The sequence below is a fragment of the Astatotilapia calliptera genome, chromosome 22, assembly GCF_900246225.1.
Source record: "Astatotilapia calliptera chromosome 22, fAstCal1.2, whole genome shotgun sequence".
NCBI classification, from domain to species: domain Eukaryota; kingdom Metazoa; phylum Chordata; class Actinopteri; order Cichliformes; family Cichlidae; genus Astatotilapia; species Astatotilapia calliptera.
In genome coordinates, this window is record NC_039322.1 from 15704224 (window position 1) to 15726060 (window position 21837).

The window sequence follows — 21837 nt, forward strand, 5'->3', positions numbered from 1 at the left end:
GTTTTAGGTTATTTTCAAGATCTAGCCAGTGACTATGGATGAAAATTATCCAACCGCTAACTCTGGTGCATTTCCAGCAAAGTTTATTAATGATCATTAACCCTGTTAAAAAATAAAATAAATCAAATTAAGTAAATAAAAGACTTACAACTATCTAAGACAATATCTGTCAATGGCACAGAGACACACGGCAGAAACCAACACAACTTAACTAATACCACAAAAAAAACAAACAAACAAGTAGCCTAACAGTTACTTTAACTTAACACTGCCAAATAAACTACACAATATACTTAAGGTAACCGATTCCAGGTGGCCCCCATGATTTTCTACACTTGGTACAGTCCACTTGTCATGAGCTCAGAAACAAAATGGATATTTAAAAAAACAGAGAAAGAAATACAAGATGAAATAATGTAACAGCAATGGCTGGACAAAAGTGAACTGTTAATGCATGCCTCAAAGCACGCTAACGTATTTTTAATAAATATGTTTACATGAAGCTAATGATTGTGTGTAGAAGTGTAAAAGTGTAAATCAAAACTGCCTTGTTGTTTTGTCTGGTTACTAACTTTATAGTTGCAGCCCTGATAAAGCCTTGTACAGCTACCGTTTTCCCATACGTAATGTCATGTAACTTGTTTTCTTGTATGCGGCTGAGTGTCAACAATTTGCAACCACACCTTGCTTGAGTATTCGTCTTACTATCACATCTGTCATTTGGTGTGAATGTGTTAAGAAAAAGAAACTGTTTGCTCGGCATTTTCCTGACCACTCACTGTTCACATCAGCTTCTCTTTGTAGTGTCGTGTGAAAGAAAAGAAGATTTTCCCAGGACCGCATAGAATCCAGTGAAAAACTAAGTACACTCTATGGTTCAGAAGCTTGTAGAACCACCTTTAGCAGCAGTAACTTGTAAAGATTTTTCCTGCATGACTTTCTCTTGGCTCTGTCTCTCTTCTTTCCAGCATTGCTTTAGTTCATTGAGGTTTGCAGGTATTCTATTATCCACAGCCCTCTTAAGATCCGTGGACTTTGACTGGACCATTGCTACACCTTCGTTTTCACTCATTCTGTCGTAGATGTGCTGTTGTGTTGGGATCATTCTCCAGCTGCATGACTCAGTTTTAGCTCTCGTCCTCACTGTGGTATACAGAGGTGTTCACGGTTGAGTCAATGACTGCAAGGTGCTCAAGTCCCCTGACTGCAGAACAAGCCCAAAGACTGAGGCCTGCAAAGTCTGAGATGCAGCTCTTGGGTTTTCTGCAGTTTTTTTCTAAACAGTGGAGAGTCTGACCTTGGTGTGAATTTGCTGGGACGTCCATTCCTGGGAAGATTGTGACACAACACTGACCTCAGTTGTCTTCAGACCTGCAAACTGGCAAAAGTTGTAACTTAGATTTATTAGAAGAAGCCAAAAAATTCATGTAGCAGTTCAAATGGTTGTCAGCTTATTAGGAACGACGGTTACTCTTTAGCTGTAGCTCTCCTGCTCTTTATTTCATTGGATTTGTAGAATTTCATCTATGCACACTTGTTTGAATGTAAGACTTGGAATTTCATTATTAGATTACACATTTCTTGTCTGCTCATAAAATCCGCAGCACAGACTTTATTTAGATTAGATAGAACTTTATTAATCCCTCGGGTGGGTTCCTCTGGGAAATTCGATTTCCAAAAAAGCACAGCACCGACAGAAGTTACAGAGTTACAGAATATTATATATATATTAGGGGTGCAACGATACACAAAATTCACGGTTCGGTTCGATACTTTGGTGTCACGGTTCGATATTTTTTCGATACAAAAAAATGTTCATGCCTTTTTAATTTGTCATTTATTAAAATTATAAATATATATTTTAACTCAAAAGTACAGTTTTTAAATTTAACCCTAACCCTTGTGCGTGTTTTTTATTTTGACAGCGAATGCGCACCTGCGGACCACTTATGTGCAGCCCTGGTTATTTAGCTCGTCATATTGCAGCCACAGAAATTCTTTTGTCCATGAAACCATAAAGCTGCACTTTCTTTTTGCCTTATAGTCTGATTTGTCATAACTTCTCCGTTTTGTGGTAAGCTTTTCTTTGGCTGTCACTTCTTCACCCTGACCTGTCTTATTTGGCTCAGCAGAACTAAAATATATATCTGTCTGTGAAGGTTCTCAGTCATCCAGGTCATCGTAGTCAAATATAAATCCTGCTGCTTTTACACACGTACTCACATAAGCTCAGCGATTCTCTGCACGATCAACCTCTCACATGTTTAAGCTGCGGGAGATTTCACTTGTCATGTTTGCATAGTAAGCTAACGATTAATAAGACGATGTCAGAGGAATTGGTGCACAAATTATCATCACTCACAGATCAGTGCTGTCGCTCTCTATACACAGTTCGCACGATTGACATAATTACCCAGCTACATTTCTGAAAGAATGCAAAAGCATTGACCTTTATTTTTACTACAATAGCCCGACGGGCAGGGAAGAGATAGATTTTGGTAGCCCGACTGAAAAAATCGCTAGCTCCGGGACGTCGGGCTAGCGATATTGCGAGCCCTGTATCTGATTGAGGAATCACTCATCTTTGGAAAAGAGAGTTTATTACAGAGAAATGTCTCTTTCCAAAATAAAAGCTATACTATCCGCTTCTTCTGGGCTATATTCTCAGCAGCATATTAAACAGCTGTCTAAATGACTCGGCTAAAGTTAGTAGCATGCTTGCTTGTTTTTTTTCTGCTTCCACTTGTCTTTGCACTAGGATGATGTCGGCGTAAATGTGCAGTCATATTCGTTGTGTTCCCACTAGTGCTTTCAGGTTAATTTCGTTGAAATGACCTTAACGCCACAACACGGCAAATCTCCGTTAACGAGCTACCGCCGATCGCCCGTGCATGGGGCTAGACGGCCAACACGATAACGAGCTAACTGCGCTAACACACTAGCTCCCACCCATGTAATTAAGCATTGCATGGCACATCCAACATACTGTTTTACTTTAGTCCATGACTGCTTACCTTCAGGGTCATATGTCACATGAAAACCAAAATAATTCCAAACGCCAGATCTGAATGAGGGTGGGGGAGGTCCATGTTGTAAGGAGAGCTTAACTTCTGTCTCGCTAGCTTGCCCTGCGCTCTTCCTTCTGACGATGCTGTCTGTGTTGAGCGCTCAGTGAATCTGCGTTCGACTACTCCGCCTAGGCTCCACTGAGCGCTCAACACAGATAGCATAGTCAGAAGGAAAGTTGATAAAATAAATTACAAATTTTGTATTGTTCGATACATATGCGTACCGAACCGAAAGCACTGTATCGAACGGTTCAATATCGATACGAATATCGTTGCACCCCTAATATATATATATATATATTCACACACACACACACACACACAGTGGGGCAAAAAAGTATTTAGTCAGCCACCGATTGTGCAAGTTCCCCCACTTAAAATGATGACAGAGGTCAATAATTTGCACCAGAGGTACACTTCAACTGTGAGAGACAGAATGTGAAAAAAAAAATCCATGAATCCACATGGTAGGATTTGTAAAGAATTTATTCGTAAATCAGGGTGGAAAATAAGTATTTGGTCAATAACAAAAATACAACTCAATACTTTGTAACATAACCTTTGTTGGCAATAACAGAGGTCAAACGTTTACTATAGGTCTTTACCAGGTTTGCACACACAGTAGCTGGTATTTTGGCCCATTCCTCCATGCAGATCTTCTCGAGAGCAGTGATGTTTTGGGGCTGTCGCCGAGCAACACGGACTTTCAACTCCCGCCACAGATTTTCTATGGGGTTGAGGTCTGGAGACTGGCTAGGCCACTCCAGGACTTTCAAATGCTTCTTACGGAGCCACTCCTTTGTTGCCCGGGCGGTGTGTTTTGGATCATTGTCATGTTGGAAGACCCAGCCTCGTTTCATCTTCAAAGTTCTCACTGATGGAAGGAGGTTTTGGCTCAAAATCTCACGATACATGGCCCCATTCATTCTGTCCTTAACACGGATCAGTCGTCCTGTCCCCTTGGCAGAAAAACAGCCCCATAGCATGATGTTTCCACCCCCATGCTTCACAGTAGGTATGGTGTTCTTGGGATGCAACTCAGTATTCTTCTTCCTCCAAACACGACGAGTTGAGTTTATACCAAAAAGTTCTACTTTGGTTTCATCTGACCACATGACATTCTCCCAATCCTCTGCTGTATCATCCATGTGCTCTCTGGCAAACTTCAGACGGGCCTGGACATGCACTGGCTTCAGCAGCGGAACACGTCTGGCACTGCGGGATTTGATTCCCTGCCGTTGTAGTGTGTTACTGATGGTGACCTTTGTTACTTTGGTCCCAGCTCTCTGCAGGTCATTCACCAGGTCCCCCCGTGTGGTTCTGGGATCTTTGCTCACTGTTCTCATGATCATTTTGACCCCACGGGATGAGATCTTGCGTGAAGCCCCAGATCGAGGGAGATTATCAGTGGTCTTGTATGTCTTCCATTTTCTGATGATTGCTCCCACAGTTGATTTTTTCACACCAAGCTGCTTGCCTATTGTAGATTCACTCTTCCCAGTCTGGTGCAGGTCTACAATACTTTTCCTGGTGTCCTTCGAAAGCTCTTTGGTCTTGGCCATGGCGGAGTTTGGAGTCTGACTGTTTGAGGCTGTGGACAGGTGTCTTTTATACAGATGATGAGTTCAAACAGGTGCCATTCATACAGGTAACGAGTGGGGGACAGAAAAGCTTCTTACAGAAGACGTTACAGGTCTGTGAGAGCCAGAGATTTTCCTTGTTTGAGGTGACCAAATACTTATTTTCCACCCTGATTTACGAATAAATTCTTTACAAATCCTACCATGTGAATTCATGGATTTTTTTTTCATATTCTGTCTCTCACAGTTGAAGTGTACCTCTGGTGCAAATTACTGACCTCTGTCATCATTTTAAGTGGGGGAACTTGCACAATCGGTGGCTGACTAAATACTTTTTTGCCCCACTGTATATATAAATACAGAGACAATATAAATAAAATATACCAAGGGGATAAATAGAATAAATAGGAATAAAAAATAAAAATACAAGTGAATTGCACATTTCAAGTATTGAGGTCTATTGCACTGTTGACTATTTACAAAAGTATTGCACAAAAGGTATTGCACAGTGAGGTGAAGAGGCACCGCAGCTTAGTTGTTCCCCCCTCCTTTGTCCTCCTGTTTCCCCTCCCTCTCCCCTCCAGAGAGGAGTTAAACAGTCTGATGGCGTGTGGGACAAAGGAGTTTTTAAGTCTGTTAGTTCTTGTCTTTGGGAGAAGCAACCTGTCACTGAACAGACTCTTCTGGTTGTTAATGGCCGTGTGCAGAGGATGCCTGGCATTGTCCATAATGTCCATCAGTTTCTTTAATGTCCTTTTCTCTGCCACTGTCACCAGAGTGTCCAGCTTCATGCCGACCACAGAGCCAGCCCTCCTGATCAGTTTCTCCAGCCTGGATGAGTCCCTCTTTGCTGTGCTGCTCCCCCAGCACACCACAGCATAGAAAAGTACTCCAGCAACCACCGACTGGTAAAACATCCTCAGGAGCTTCCTGCAGATGTTAAAAGACCTCAGCCTCCTGAGGAAGTACAGTCGGCTTTGGGCTTTTTTATACAGGTGCTCTGTGTTGCATGACCAGTCCAGTTTATTGTCCACCCACAGCCCGAGGTACTTGTACTTGTTGACCACCTCCACCTCCTCCCCCTCTATCTGAACCGGCAGTGGACCTGCTCTAGACCTCCCGAAGTCCACAACCAGTTCCTTAGTCTTTCCTTAGTCCTAGTATTTGATATAACGCTTAAAGTAGCAGCGTGTACTTTGCCTTATAAATGCCCCCACAACTCAACAAAAGTCTTTACTCACTGTTGTTCCAAACGGCACGTCTCTTTGAGTCATGTATCCCAGCTGATGGTTTCCCCCTTGTGTGTGTGTGAGTGCACGTGTGCGTGCACGCGCTGAGGCATATGATTCATTTACAGTGGAAAACACTGTGTTTTCCGAACATGGATAAATTATTTCACAACTGGGGCAGAGGCACATTTCACCACCGCCATGCTGTGCAAGATGTGTGTGCAAATTAAAAAGGACACAGTATTATGGATAATGGAGGATAGACAACCAATCCTATGGCCGGGCACCGGCAGCTAACGAAGAAGCATTTGGAGAGCAAGTCCTAGCCGCAAGCTCTGATAACAAGAGAGTCAATTTAGAAGGAAATGTTAACAATAGCTTCAGTGGCAGCTGATACCTTCAGCGCGCCCGTTTCTTGTTCTACCTGAACTGGATATTATTATTAAGTACTGCATGTAGTACTTAATGAACCCCAGCAGTTAAATAACACAGCAGAGTGTTGATTTGTGCAATATGTTGTGTCTGTTCTTCTTTGCACGTGTGCTAGCCTGCTGCTATTAATAGCAGACCTCAGCAGCCGACCTTGCATTAGCACATGTTGTCAGTCATCACGCCAGATTATGACCTATCAGACGCTGCCATCTGTGAGAGGAGGGTGGGGTTTTCAGCTAACTAACTTGGAGACTGGCAGCGATACATAACTTTTATTTGCATATCTGTACAAGGCTAACTTAATCTTTCCTAGTAACCTGTTCATTTATGCTTTGTGATTCTCTCCTGTGTCCTTTGGGCACCACTAAGCCACAGACAATCGCCTACATAAATGCCAGCTGTTAACAGGCACACATCCACACATATGGGCATACGGTGCACCCACGCCAGGGGCCAACTTGAGGATAATTTTAAATCCGCTGGCATTTTGTGCATACCTCCACCAGAGGCAAGCTGGTGTTGGGTTTGTTGAGGCCCCACCAGATGCACTAATCCTGGTTTGTTGCTGACTGTGAGGACCTAGAAGCCCAAAACCAACGAGTCGGACATGCAATGCACCCTCACAGAGGTCACAGTCTCCAGGTTGAGTCTTCTGGAGGACTGCATGCAACATTAGTACAGCAATATTCATCTCTCACGCTGCAAGCCCTGAAATGCATGCCTAGACATAGACTGCTCTTCCAGACCCTGGATTTGAATATAAAGGCATTTTAAGCTGTGCGAGAGTGCAGTTGTTAGGAAATTATATTTACGTGTGCATGACTTCTTATGAAAAGGGAGAGTCGGAGAGGGTGTGGTGCATTTCTGCATATTAGGCAATAGAACAGCTGACAGTACGGGTTGTACACACACGCACAATGAGACTGCTGCTTTGTCATCGAGTGTTTACCACTTCCTCCTCCTCTCCACACGTCTCCTCCCCCCGTCTGTATATAGTATAGTACTACATGCTCCAGTTGACAGCTCATGCCGAGCCAGCACATTCCACATTATTACTACTTCAGATGTTTGTGGCCCAGAAGAGTGCTGATTGGCTGAGCTGCCTCCGACACTGACGCCACTGGAGAACCAATAGAGCTGGCTCTGGGAAGCAGACAGTTTAAAATGAACTCCCTCTGTTGGGCAGTGTACAGAGAGGCTCAATTCATCTGTTTAGAATAAAAATGTTTTAATGAAATTAAAGGGTTTGAATTGGACATAATCCCACCAGCCATTATATTAATTTATCAGTTATACAAACCCTTCCTGTCCTACTTCCCAGTTTCACCTCTTCTTCAGTCACTTATTCTCGCCTCCACTTTCCAGCAGCATTATTCAGACAGAGGCTCTGCTGCCATACAGCCTGTCGCTGCCACACGCTTGAGTAGACACAGTAACACAACTTAGCATTTGCTCACTTTTACACACAAAGGGATGGGTTTCTGTTGCATTTCACAGATGATGCACAGTACAAAACGTTCTCATTATTACAGCAGACAAACACACACACACACACACACACACACACAACCAGTTTGCTGCTGCTCCCTGGCTCTGCTCAGCTGTGTGCGGCGTTGGAAAGCATCCAAAGGCTTGTAACAATATTTTGCAAGCTATCTGAGGGTGGGGGTGTCCTTTCAAGAAAATTCCCAGTAAATGTAAGCTTGCTGAGTCACATGGAAAGTCCTGTTCTATCTGTTCTTTATGGTGTGGAGTTTACAGGTGTGTGTGTGTCTGTGTGTGTGACTGTATAAACTTTACTTAGTTTACTAAAAGAAAACAAGTCAAGTAGAAAATGCTGTCACAGTTTATACCAGTGCGTCCCGTAACCTCCTTTGGACCTGGTGAATCTTCTGGTCTTCTCACTGCCTCACAGAGAGGCAGTGATGAAGTTACTCTAATACTGTAAGTTACTCTAATACAAAGTGGACCACATCAGTCCAGCTCTGAGGTCCTTACACTGGCTGCCTGTCCGTCAGAGGATAGACTTTAAAGTTCTGATGCTGGCCTATAAAGCTCTGAATGGTTTAGGACCAAAATACATCAATGACCTCCTGACCCAGTATGAACCATCCAGATCCCTCAGGTCATCTGGATCTGGTCTTTTATCAGTTCCCAGAGTCAGAACCAGACACGGAGAAGCTGCATTCAGCTTTTATGCTCCTTATATCTGGAACAAACTCCCAGAAAGCCTCAGATCAGCTGAAACACTCAGTTTATTTAAATCCAGGTTGAAGACTCACCTATTCTCAGCTGCATTTGAATAAAGCACCAAATCCACACTTTAAGCTTAAATTTCAAAACTTACATTTAACTACTGATTTTATCTACTGTTCTGATTTTATCTGTTTTGATTTTATATAGTGTTGTTTGTTTGTTTGTTTGTTTGTTAATTAGTTAGTTAGTTTATTTGCTTGTTTTAATCAATTTTAAATCATGCTTTTTATTTGTTCTTGTTTCTAATGTCTCTGTAAAGCACTTTGAATCACCTTGTTGTTGAATTGTGCTATACAAATAAACTTGCCTTGCCTTGCCTTGCCTTACTGTTAGTGACGTTTACACCACTGAATGAATTTTGTCATGTCTTTAAAGGTGTTTTGTGAAATGATGATCCCACATAGTATCATAACCTCACAACCTTTCTAGTTCCCCTCACACTTAACATTCAGGCACAGAGTATTCAGCACCTAAACAATTCGCTTAGAAGGTATCTCTGTTACACAAGCCATAGGTGAGAAAATATTTCACCATAACTGTTAAATGTAGGCTAACTACTCTGTGTGTAAGTTTGCCAGATCAACTTTATTAGACAAATTGAATCAATTAAAATATATATAATACATATTAAATATGTTGAAAGCTATTATGGTGTCCATTTGTTTGCTAACAGGCATATAGTTTGGTCAGCCTTTGTTTCTGTATAAAACATGAAGGTAGCCACTGTCACCTGTTTGTGAGCCCAGTTTTGAAGCCTGACAGGATGGCTTTATGGCCACCGCATGAAGTCAGAAGTGACTGCATTTAATCAAGATGACTGAATGCTAAGTTATTGTTTAATGCTAACTAGCTTGGTTAGCAAGTTGCAGTTTGTGCTAATTCATGCTAGCTAACTTACTTATTGGAAAAAATCACTCAACATTCAGCACACACTTCTTTGACAGTCTGTTAGAACAATTAAGAGCATTCTGAGCCATTTAATTTTACAAATAGATACATAAAAACACTAAGTGCAAATAGCCTACGCAAGAGAAGGAGTTCAGTTACGTGAATTAGCATATTCAAAGCCTAGCTAACAGGTACAGACTACAGACAGGTGTCAGCATGTACCTGTCAGTCAAAGCACCCGCACTTGTAATATTGTATATCATTTGGTTTTTAATAGACATGCCGCCCAAAACACCTCCCGCTTAGGGGTTGTTATGCTCAAACCATTTTTTTGAGCCAGGCTCTAAATTTGGGCATTTTTATATGGAAGTTTATGACGATTGATCAAGCCCCATCAGTGCAGAACGGCTAAAAACTCTAAATCCCAAACTCTTGTTACAGGAACTTTACTTCCTCTAGTGGCCACGTGAGGCTGGATCCAAAAGTGTGACATTCCCTAAAAGTTAACATTTTAAAAATAAAAACTTTACAGCATTAAAAAGTGTAGAGAAGAGTTTTTATGTAACTCTTCCACCTGGACATTAGACTTAGGGGCATAGCCACTTTTGACTGATGGATGCAGGCTGCTGGAGCTGATTGGGATCTGCTAATTGGGGTCAAAGAAGTTAACCTCTCTGCCATGTTTTTGCTGTTGGTGACATTTGAAGCATTTTAATGGATTAGCCTAACAATAATACAACATGCAATGTGGCTAAGGCCATTCAAGAAACTTGCGCTTCAAATTTGATGAGTGATGAAATTCTAGCATTTTTTTAGCCAGTTACTTCATTACCTACACTAATTAGCCGCTATGTCTATGCATTGCACCTGAACAGGCTGCAGCTTGCTAAGGAAGCTTAGCACTCCACTCCTGTCATCCATGGCTTCCAGCCCCCAAAACAAAGTGTGACAAAATATAAATAAATAAATGCTACTGCTGATGCTTTAAAATCTAGTGGCTGCATCCACTTTCTATGGGATTATACCACTTTTGGAGCCAGCCCAAATAACCACTGGAGAAACATCAGTCTTTCCAGCTCGATTCGATTTAGTGTTTTGTGTTTTAGATGGTGACTCCTTAAAGTTTGTACAAATTTCACAATTACAATAACAGACTGCATATAAAGGCAGGAAGTATGTGTGTATACTGTATGAAGTACAGTTCAAAGGCACCGTCACTAGTATGTGTACCAGTGAGGACAAAGTGCTGGTTTGTGTTGTGTGGTGTGTGTGTGTGTATGGCCATGGCTGTTTGTCTTTTTCATGTGCATTCATGCACTATGTTTGTGTGTGTGCGTGCTACAGAGCACAAACAGAGAAAGCTGAGCTTTGCAGGGCATCTCTTGTATAATAACTGAACGCTTAAGTGAGGCTGGGTGAATTTTAATAGAGTTCTGCGGGGTATTCCATTGCCTCTGGTCCCACAGCTCAGAGATCAGAGAGAATTTTCAAGCATGGTGTCCCTCAGTCTCTCACACTCACTCCTTCTCATTTTCGCTCCCTTCCTCCCTTTCTCTTCGTCGTCTCTTCCCATTTTGCACTCTCCCTCTTTTCTCATTTTGAACTCTCTTTTCCAATCCGTTCCTTCCTCTTGGGCTTTTGTCTTTCTCTTAATCCCTTTCTGTGTCTCACACTTTCTGTTGTTTTTCTTTCCCCACTCTGTCTCCCTGTGAAATTTGTATTAGAGCCACTCGAGGCGTAATTATTGCTAAGCCTCTCTCAGTTCCCTGGCACAGAGAACAACTCATGACTCTCTGCACAAAAACTTGCTACTGAAGGACGAACTGTGATGAACTCTTAAAATCATGCACAATAGCTGACAAAATGTTTGGATAGTTTTCCCATGCACAGAGATTATACAGCAGAAAGCTAATTTTCCCGTTGCCTCAAAGCCATTTAAGGACTTTAATCCTCTTTTTAAACTCATATCTAAGTTCTACTAGCTCAAAATTTATGGAGGGTGCTATACATTTATAATTCAGATGATGCATTTACATATGTTCTACCCCTGTTGGAGCTCCAGGCCACACACGTGGGCATCAGAGCAACCTACAAGTTGATCTAGTGGTCCCCGAAGGCCAGATTTTGCTAAGAATTTTTAAAAATAAAGCTATGAAAGAAATATACAGATGAAAACAGGAGGGTAAGCCACATCTGCTTTGGCAATAAAGACAATGAAATTAAAAGACTAGAGTTAGTAAAAAGTCGTGAATGGTGGCTGTGATTTCTCATTAGTGTCATTTGTGAGCATGTTGGAGTGAGAAAGTTGGCAAGAGATTGGTGATGATTACTAATTCATTAGGATTAATGGTTGCTATTTAAAAACTACCATTCTGAGGAGAGCCGAACGAGCGTTGTGTCTTCCCAATGGGACCATGAGACAAAATATGCCTCCAGCTAATCTCTGCTTGAAAACGGCTCATAAAAATTCAACAATTTGGCACTAGGAAAAAAGTAGCTGTAGCTAAAGTTATTTATGAGCCTATGATAACTAAATAAGCTGTTTCTGAATAACAACTTGATCATGTTTTCTAAAGGACAGGCAGGTATCTTGAGTCTTTATGTGTGAGAGGTGCCAGTGGGAGCTATACCTGCTGTAGATTTCTTCACACAGTACTGTGCAAAAACCCCTCGTTTCTTTATATTTGCTTGGAAAATGGGAAACAGGTTCGGGGATTTATTGAAATATGTGCAACCATAAATGGAAATAGAGCACATAAGTCAAAAACCAAGCTTGAAAGTCAATATTTGGTATGACCATCTTTATTCTTCAACAAAGCCTGAACTCTTTTATCCAAGTTTTCCTTTAATTTCTTTAAGTAGTCTTCAGGAATGTTTCACCAGGCTCCTTGAAGAACATGCAATGTTCTTCTCTGGATGTTGGCTGCCTTTTGTTCATTTCTCTGTCAAGATGATCCCACACTGCTTCAGTAATGTTGAGGCTCTGGGGAGGCCAATCCACTGTGTGTTTTTCTGTCCAGGTATGCTTTTACCATACCACCTTTATTTATAAAGCACTTTAACATAAAACCAGAGTTCACAAAGTGCTGTACATGCTAAAAGCATAAGTAAAGAAAATTAAAATGAGATAAGATAAAATAAAATAAATAACTAAAAAACTAAAATAAATTGAAACATGTCAAAACAAATTGAGTCAACCCCTCTAATCAATGCCAAAGGCTTCAGCGAATAAATATGTTTTAAGAAGACTTTTAAATTCAGAGAGAGAAGAGGCCTGCCTAACATGCAAGGGTAGATCATTCCACAACTTTGGAGCAACTACAGCAAAAGCACGATCACCTTTAGATTTATACTTAGTTTTTGGTACCTTAAGGAGCTGCTGATTGGCGGACCTAAGGGAACGGGGAGGTGTATATGGTTGTAGTAGCTCCGAGAGGTAGGGGGGGGGCCAGGCCATTAAGAGATTTAAAAGCAAATAAGAGAATTTTAAAAACAATCCTAAAATGTACAGGTAGCCAGTGGAGTGAAATTAAAATTGGGGTAATGTGCTCAAACTTTTTTGTTCCAGTTAAAAGACGTGCAGCATTTTGCACAACCTGCAGGCGCCTAATGGACGCATCACTAACCCCAAAATAAAGTGCGTTACAATAATCCAGCCTAGAAGTAACAAAGGCATGGATTACTGTCTCAAAATGCTGTTTCGATAAGATAGGCTTTATTTTGGCTAATTCCCTCAAATGAAAAAAGCTAGATCTTACAGCAGCTCTGACCTGGCTTTCAAGTTTAAGATTTGCCTCTATTTTAACTCCCAGATTAGTGATGACTGGTTTAACATACTTTTTATGTATTGAAAGTGTGTTTGGGATCATTGTCATGCTGAAAAAGGAATCTGTTACCTGTGGATCAAAATCTGATGGTACTTATTTATGTTCATTTTGACAAGATTCCCGATATCAGCGATGGAAAAGCAGTCTCAAACCACGACAGAGTCTCCACTGTGTTTTACAGATGGCTTTAGATTCTTGCTGTTGGATCTCTCTGTCCGATGATTTGAACCAAAGGTTTCAAGCTTGGATTCATCGTTCCACAAGTATTGGTACTTATTTGGTATTTGGCATACCTCAGCCTTTTCTCTCTGCATCGCTTCCTTAAGAATGGCTTCCAGTCAGCCTCCCTTCCACTGACACATATCTGATGAGGCTTCAGTGAACAGTAGATGGATCACCTGGAGAGCCAGATGCATCTCTCAGGTCCTGTGTCTTGGATTCCTTCCTATTTCTTAAGGATATGACTTTCAGATTTCATTCATCTGCTGTAGATAGCTTTTTACACACACTTCTTTGTCCAGTTTCCTCATATTTTGTAATGTAAGATATAAGACTTTAGATAGTAGCTCTTTGGGAATTACCTTGTTGTTGCAAAAATACTGTTTTATGGCTGTCAAACTGTGTTAAATTCAGAATCTTTGGTAGATTCAACTAAAGAAATGGGAGCAAATGATGTTTTGCTAAAAATCTGTTAAATTGGTTCCTTGCAAAGTTATTTGTTAGGTCAGTAATAAGTGGCCCAGTCTTTGGTCAGGCACAAAGACTGCACTAAAAATGAGTAAACAACAGATAAATAACTGAAGACCTTCAGAAAGCTACTCGAGACCACTTGTCTGGCTCTTTGGAAACAAAATAAGGAAATGACAGGTGGATCAAGAGTTTTGCACAGTAAGTAGAATCCAAACGTTTTGTTCAGTTATGACTGATTCAACTGGAACCAGTGCTGTACCATTATGGTTAATGAGTCTTAATTCCAAGTCACTGTAGTATTACAAAAGAGCAGTGCTATGCACAGTAACACCACCTGTAGTGGAATATACTAACCAATCCATTTTCTTAATTACTTATCTGGGGCCTATCCCAGCTGTGACAGGTCATGAGGTACAGCGCACCCTGGAAAAGTTAAATACAGAGCCAACAGAGACAGACAGACAGTCATCCCCCAAATTAAACACGACACAGAATTAATGCTAATGGCACTGGAGGTGTAAATCAGCAAATGTTTTCTTACAAGTTCATCTACTTAAACGGTGGTCGATTGTGTTCACAGCTGGTTTCTGCTGCCCCCAAGTGTCCATGGGCATCACCTACTGCAGGTTTAAAGGCTTAAAGAATCACTGTCCTCTTCCCACTTGTTTAATGGGGCTGCAAAGTTACACTTCTTCACTTCTTTTTTTCTAAACATAGACCATAATGTCCCCTGTACTGAATACATAAAACCATATACACAAACAAAGTATCCCCACGCGACATAATTCAGCCTGTCTTTATATAATTAACTTTATTTTTTAAAATCAAAGGGAAATGTTTCACTGTCCTATGCAAAAGCCTTTTGATTTCTCTTGTCTGTCATGAATGTAAGACTGCTACCTGTTCAGGGTTCATGTCTGACACACACCTGTGGCCTACAGGACAGGAATTGAGGGAGTGGCTGTGGCTCAGGAGGTAGAGCGGGTCATCTACTGATGGGAATATTGATGGTTTGTTCACTGTATGTGTATGAATGTCAGAGGATAAAGTGCTTGTATGAATGGGTGAATGGGCCTCACAGTAGAAAGCAATCTGAGTGCTCAGAGTAGAAAAGCACAATAGAAGCGCTGCTTCGTTTACAAAGATGATACAACAGGATGTTAGGCACAATAAGCAAGATGGTTCGTATTTCTAGCATCTGCGCCTCAGCCTGTGTCATTCTCTGCTGCCCTCATGTGGCCTGGTCCCAAGTGTGCAGCAGTTAAAGGATGTCAGTTCTCAACGTAAAGACGTCAGTATTAACAGCTCTATGAAAACAGGAACTAATAGTGTGCAGACATGTGATGGGAAACAACCTGACTGAGTGCTTTGTTGGAAGGACTGTTGCTGTTGTTCCGACTGGAACTATACTTTACTTTAATTCAAAGTGCCTTTTGTGGTAAAGTGCAAACATTGTCATGACGTGCACACCCAAGTGAAACTGATTCATAAATGTATTCTGAAGATTGTCTGTCAGTGTTGTTGTCTTTTCTTTCTTTTACCCTTTGGTCTCTTAAGGGCCCTTTTGTTAGTTGCTTTTATGACTGGAACAAATGTATCAGACTCTGTAGTAAAAAGCAAACTTTTCTGCTGTTATTTTATTACCGCAGTACATCTTCAACCCTTCCTCTTTCCACAGCCTAAATAACATTAAATATGACGTAATAACTGTTTAAAATCTGAAATGTCTTTTTCCATTCGATGAATTGTAACCAGTTTCATCAGTGTTTGAACTTGTTTTTCCTCTGAAGGCTGAGAAGTCATTTTTACTGTGGAGAGCGTAATCTCCTGTGTTAATAGCAAATGTAAACTTTCATTATGGCTACTAAAATGTTTTATTCATATTTTTAAAGAATAGATGCTTTAATGTATTTTTATTATAAAAAACAGAAACTTCTGTTAAGTTTCTGGTTGCGAGGGGAAATCCCAGGTGATCAGCAGTTTCTGAAATACCACCCTTAAAATCACTTAGATTACATTATTTATGCTCTGTTCTCAAGATCGATTTGAACTTCTAGCAGGTCGTCTTAACTATGTCTACTTGTCTGAATTGCTGCCCTGTGATTGGCTGATTAGATGTCTGTGTTAGAAAACAGTCCAACGGGTAATCTAACAAAACGAGTCTTTACAATTGAAGAGTAACAGCGGTCATACAAACGCGGGTCCTTTCAAAATAAAAGCTGCCCTGAGTCACAAAAGCTACAAGACTGACGAGAGAAAACATGAGCAGAGAATTTAGAAATCTATTTGCACTCCGTACCCCCCAAGAAATTGGACAACTTTATGTCACCACATCAGAAAAAAACACTTCATTAAATGGTCCGTGGGCACATAAAAACAACTCTTAAATGTTCTTTTTCAGCATTAATAAATCACAAAGAAACTATCAGCATGTTAGACATTTGACTGATCATTGTTGGCTTAAAGAAAGAAAGAGGCTGCAAAGTGTCGTACTCTAATAACAATGCTGCCCATGTGTTTGCAAGTTGCCAATACGTTAAATTATTTATAACTTTTTCTTACAAAGTATTAAAGAACAGTTAGCTTCAGTTTGTAGAAAAATGAAACAATCACACAATAGTGGACATGCACTTTAGTGGTACAAAAATCTTGCATACTGCAACTACATAATCACAAAAGGTAAAAGTTATCAAATCCTTTCAGGGTCACCAAAAAAAAAAAAAAAGGAAACAGTAGATTGTGTCATACAGTAGCGCACTTATTAAAATTCACATGAGCTGCGGGATTATTCCACGACAACAAGCTTTCCAACTTTACACACTCTGCGATGAGCAAAAACCTCACAATACTTTAGTTTTGTCCTCTGAGCTTATTTAGAGCGATACAGTGGTGAGAATTAAAGGTGCAATTTGTAAAGAGTGTTCTGTTTCTCAGCCTGACTCAGGACTGCAGATGGACTTTTCCTCCAGTTTTATTTTGGGGACAGTAGGCCATTCAGGAGCCTCGCATGCCATCTTGCTTTGCATATACCAGTTGTGCATAGAAAAAGAGTGACGGATGACTCAAACCTTTTTACTTGCAAAGTTTGTTAATTTGAATATAAAAATTTTCTGCAGAGGCTGACAAAAACAGTCATGTTCTGTCATTTAATTTTAAAAGGTAAAACGGAACAAAATTGCTCTTAAATAAAAAGCAAAGCACACCAACAAAATGTGTTTTTTTAACTGCTCCTTTAAAGTTTCCTGAATGTGTCGCTCTTTTATGAAAGTGCATGTTAGAGCACCTCACTTCATAATATTGCTCTTATTCTTTTTTCATAAACATATGACACTGAAAAAAAACAACACTGATGTTGTTTAGCTAACTCACGTCTACTTGTTTGCACTTACTTTGCTGCTTTCCTGTGCTCTGTTTCACATGGAGACACACACGAGCTATCGGCTTTAGAAATCCATATAATAGGTCGGCCGGGCTGCCTAAAATACACAGACAGCCAGTGTCCAATCAGGACTTCTCCCTGGCTTTCCCTCTCCACCAATCTCAGCTTTAGACCTTCTAGCTTTGGGACACAGTAACAGCAGTAGTGTTCGTGCAGTACTGATGAGCCTGTTGGCAGGTAAAGACCAACTGAGCCAGGGAAAAAGACTAATGCAGTGTCTAACTGTGCTGGATTGCACGACTGATAATCATGCAATCACCAAAATGCTGATATGTGAAGATTTAACTTATATAGATTTTTGTTTGCACTGGACTTTTTATTGTTATTTATTTTAACAGCAGATCAACAGCTGTTTGTGTTTGCTATCACAGATGCTGTTGCAGCATTGATATATTATAAAGCTAGCTAACATCATGTTGTAGGATCCAAGCCTCCAGCTGTCTGTGTCACCTACTGCCATTAACGCGCACAGGACACACTGTAAGGTCAGTTGTAGGCTGAAACCGAAACCGTCCAGCGCTTTTGTCCAACCCCGTCCACCACTGCATTTATAATTTCATCTCTACAACATAACATGTAGAATCTGACATAACTTCAGAAACTTTGAAGGATTTCATCACATTGTGCTGACGATTCCACTTAATTTTTAAATGTTTTTAATTAAACATCTTACATATTGCACCTTTAAATCCCTTACAGCAGGAGATGTTTCTCATCCCACTGTACCAGGTCTACGTCTGTATACGTTTCATTTTATAGAGCGTTCCAAGTTTTTCCCAGCAAAGTCACTCTCCTCTGTGTTAGTAAATCTGAGTTCGATAAAATTTTCTAGATACTCTTTAAACAGAAGTCTAATACTGCTATCTGCCTCCTCTGCGCTGAACAACTATGGTCCCCGCCACAATGTCGTACACAGTCCTGTTGTGCTGGAAGAAGAGGAGGGTGATAAAGACAGGGAAGAGGAAGGCAATGGAGAAGTTCTTGTTCAACGCCCGCACAGTAGAGCTGTGAAAATCGAGAGAGACGAGGCAAAATATGAGCTCAAACAGGGACTTACTGAATCCCACACAGATGCTCTAAAAGAACTGGAAACAACAAATAATATACTTTTTTTTAAAACTTTTTAATAAATATAAAAATAACTCAACAGGGAAAAAAACCAACATAAAAAGTGTGAAGACTCACGCTGAGAAGGACACGTTGGATGCTGGGACCACAAGAACACAGTTGGGTCGTATAAGGGTGGACGTATCGCACGTCACCACCCGCAAGCCGAGCAGGAACTTTCCTGGCGTAGCTCCACCAGCGCCCCAAATACAGATGATCTGATTGGATGAGAACAACAAACATCACACCGCTTGTCACCGAATGTCGTTCGGTAGGAGAATTACGAAAGACTTTCATTTCCATGTCTTGCAACGTATATTTAGCTGCGCTGTTCTGGGAACTACCCTCGCCCTCAGTGTGCATACATGAAAAGGTGGAGGCTGGAAGAACAGCAGCAAGGCCCACAGAACAGAGCAGGCATCAGTGGTGATAGATAATATTGATTAAGTCACAGTTGGTGTCAGATGGGTTGCAAAGCAGCCAGCAGATGCACAAACAAAAATAACAGTATATAGTAACAATTAGTGAATTAATCAAGAGTATAATTCCAGCTTTTGATCAGCCCCATGCACAACAACCACAGTCAGAGACCAGTTGAAGGGGAATATTTAGATAAGCTTGCACTTTTCAGAAAATGTGCCTATTTTAATGTGTGAAGCGTTAAATGAACTAATGCTAGGCTCAAGTTTTTATTGCCCAATATTTCGCAGTGCAATACACATGGCCATGAAAATAAATTACTCAAGCTTTTATTTATTGCATAACTAATCCCGGCCCAAAACATTAACAAGACAAGAAATTTGTTTTCAGTATAGCACAAACAAGCTCAGAGGCAGAGAAGGAAACATGCCATATGGTGTGAGTCTGAGCAGAGGTGCATGAATATCCCAGAGCTGGCTCCCACCTGGGAAAACAAGACAATATCGTAATTCTAACAAGAGACGGGATAAGTGACTTAATCGCAGGCAACTATGAATGCAACGTTGCATCACTGTTCTCTGTGGGCGCCGCAAAGAACTCTGACGCTGCCTGTTCTCATTAAACAAGAGAACGTGCTGCTGCTATTGGGTGTAAATGAGAACAGTGCGAAATGTTATTTATACTCTAACAGGTGTTCTGCTTTAATTCGCAGTTGCACAAGGAAAACCTTGTACACTCTAAAATGTTATTAAATGTTATAAAACAGAAAGCTTAGTTTGGGTGAAGATAAACACACGCTAGCATGCAAATTTTCAATATTAATATACTTCTGCACATCACTTAACCGAGCATTTATCAAGGCAATGAGAAATGAGACTCACCTCGTAGACACACACCAGTACCCTGTAGACCAGAGCAACAGCCATCATCTTCTGCAGGTCCTCCAGGGACGTGTTCTCATCTATCTCCTCCACAATGAAGTGGGTGATAAATTTGGCAATGTCCCTTTAAAGAAGAGAGACAGTTTGTCTGTGCAAAGCGGCATAACTTGGAATTCAAGCAGATTGAGAGGCCTCATTTAAAGTTGAGTCTTTGCCCGTTTATCCTGGTGTTTTTTACTCACTTCATACCACTCAGATACATGATCCATAACACGATGGTGGCTTTCACACAAAACAGGATGAAGAAGTCCACAGTCTCTGCGAGGAACCTCTGGAGAGGAGAGGGGATGGTGTACTCTTGTCCTGCATGGCAGATGAAAAGACAACAGAACAGCCGTTTTCATTACCGTGGCAACTCAAAGCTTCATAAACTCATAATCATTCACATATAATCAGTGAACAGACACTGCTGACAGTCACAAGAGAAAACAGAGGACGAGGAAAAACCTTGAAAGACTCTTAAGCATATAAGCTCGTTTCCTCTAGGTCATTTACTTAAGCCTGGTCAGACTCATGACCTAGCTTTAACACAGAGCTGGGTCTTACATTCAATTGTTACTAATCAGATTACAACAAATAAGCAACAATAATCAGCCCGGATGATTATCCTGCTTTAAAGATTACATTTTGATTACTTCCATAAATTCTTATTAAACTTTTACTAATCATAATGCTTTCAATTCATAAACAGTAATATATATTTAGTATGTGCACCTCTTGTGCAGTTCTTATGAGGGTAATTTAAAAACGTTTAAAGAGAAACTTACATTTGTGAGTTGTTTAAATATGTTTAATACTGAAGTAATGTAAAAGTATTCATGTAGACTGGGCAGCATGTGTTGTAATTAGCACTTAGTAACCGACTCGCGCTGCCAAACCTGAGCCCTACCTGCCTGAGGCGGGTTCCCGTTCTGCTGCTGACCAGGACGAGCATCGGCACCCGGGAGCGGGTTGGTGGCTGAGCCCAGCTCGGTCCCGGCAGCCAGGTGAGGAAAGGAAGCTGCGGGGGATGTGACAGGATAGTAGCTGTACCAGCTCCTTGTGTCAAATGCTTGCTGCCCACTGACGGGTGTACCCGGCGGCGTCTGAGCGCTTATCCCCGGCGGAGGGAAGGGGAAAGCTGACAGAGCCACCCAGCTCTGCCAGCTGGCGTACCCCCAGTAATACTGCCACATCCACTGCTGCAAGTTTGCGCAGTATTCCGCTGTAGCGGTGCTCCGAGGCTGCTGTGCGTCACTTTCAGGACCGCTGCTGCTTTTTTCGTCCGTCATAGCCGCAAATATACCTCAGCGTCCTCACAGGCTTGCCTGAATTTGGCAGGAAAACCGTTTAAAACGCGTTTAGCCCTCAGGTAATCCTCCCGGTGCCCCGTTCATTAGCTCCCGGCTGGTGCAAGGAAGCGCCGGCTAAATGTGTTTGTAAATACGGGGACTTCCGGGACCACTCACTGCTATACGCCGCGCCCTGAGTCTGTGTCGTTTTATAATATTTATGAAGCTCAAATTAAAGACTTGTGTGTCTTTAAAACAATACTATCTACTCTATCAGTGCTTCATTTATCATAAATAAACACCGTGTAATCACAATGGCAAGAAACTCTATCCCCCTGCTGTCATTAATGGTATGAGCCATTTAAAGGATCATTCTGGGTTTTTTTTGTTTGTTGTTATTTTATTCAGGTTCCTGTGGATACTTGTCATACTTTGAAAAGTACATTTCTTCCACCTTTGGCAGCCATAGCAAACATTTACTGCTTTTGATTTTTAAAATTATGCCCTTTATTGAGCTGTTAATTTTCCACAAGTTCACAGCACAAGTTTTAAATGTTTACCGCTAGTTTCCAGTTGTAGTGTGATTTGTGTTAGTGTGCTGTGTCTACTTGCTTCCACTACTGGCATCTCTTCCTCACATCTTAGCTCCTTTGGAGAAGGGCAGGAAATCCACAGCATCCGTCTAGAGC

The 21837-nt window shown here is 41.2% G+C and overlaps 1 protein-coding gene across 1 annotated transcript; it reads right to left on the bottom strand.

The window, feature by feature from the left end:
• Positions 1 to 15580: 15580 nt before the first annotated feature.
• On the bottom strand, positions 15581 to 21301 carry fam8a1a (family with sequence similarity 8 member A1a). Its single transcript, XM_026157058.1, has 5 exons — positions 20767 to 21301; positions 20060 to 20180; positions 19818 to 19941; positions 18595 to 18734; positions 15581 to 18414 (listed from the first exon to the last, which is right to left on the bottom strand). Exons 1-5 carry the CDS (start codon positions 21146 to 21148, stop codon positions 18270 to 18272), a joined length of 912 nt encoding a protein of 303 aa, XP_026012843.1. The 5' UTR covers positions 21149 to 21301; the 3' UTR covers positions 15581 to 18269.
• Positions 21302 to 21837: the final 536 nt, after the last annotated feature.

What these genes read in the sequence shown, in the direction of transcription:
- fam8a1a (XM_026157058.1), bottom strand. Translation starts at nt 21,148, where the DNA reads ATGACGGACGAAAAAAGCAGCAGCGGTCCTGAAAGTGACGCACAGCAG. An exon ending in ATGTATCTGAGTGGTATGAA is followed by an intron (nt 19,942 to 20,059) that starts GTGAGTAAAAAA and finishes TCTTCTTTAAAG; the next exon opens with GGACATTGCCAAATTTATCA. An exon ending in TACTGGTGTGTGTCTACGAG is followed by an intron (nt 18,735 to 19,817) that starts GTGAGTCTCATT and finishes TCATCCAATCAG; the next exon opens with ATCATCTGTATTTGGGGCGC.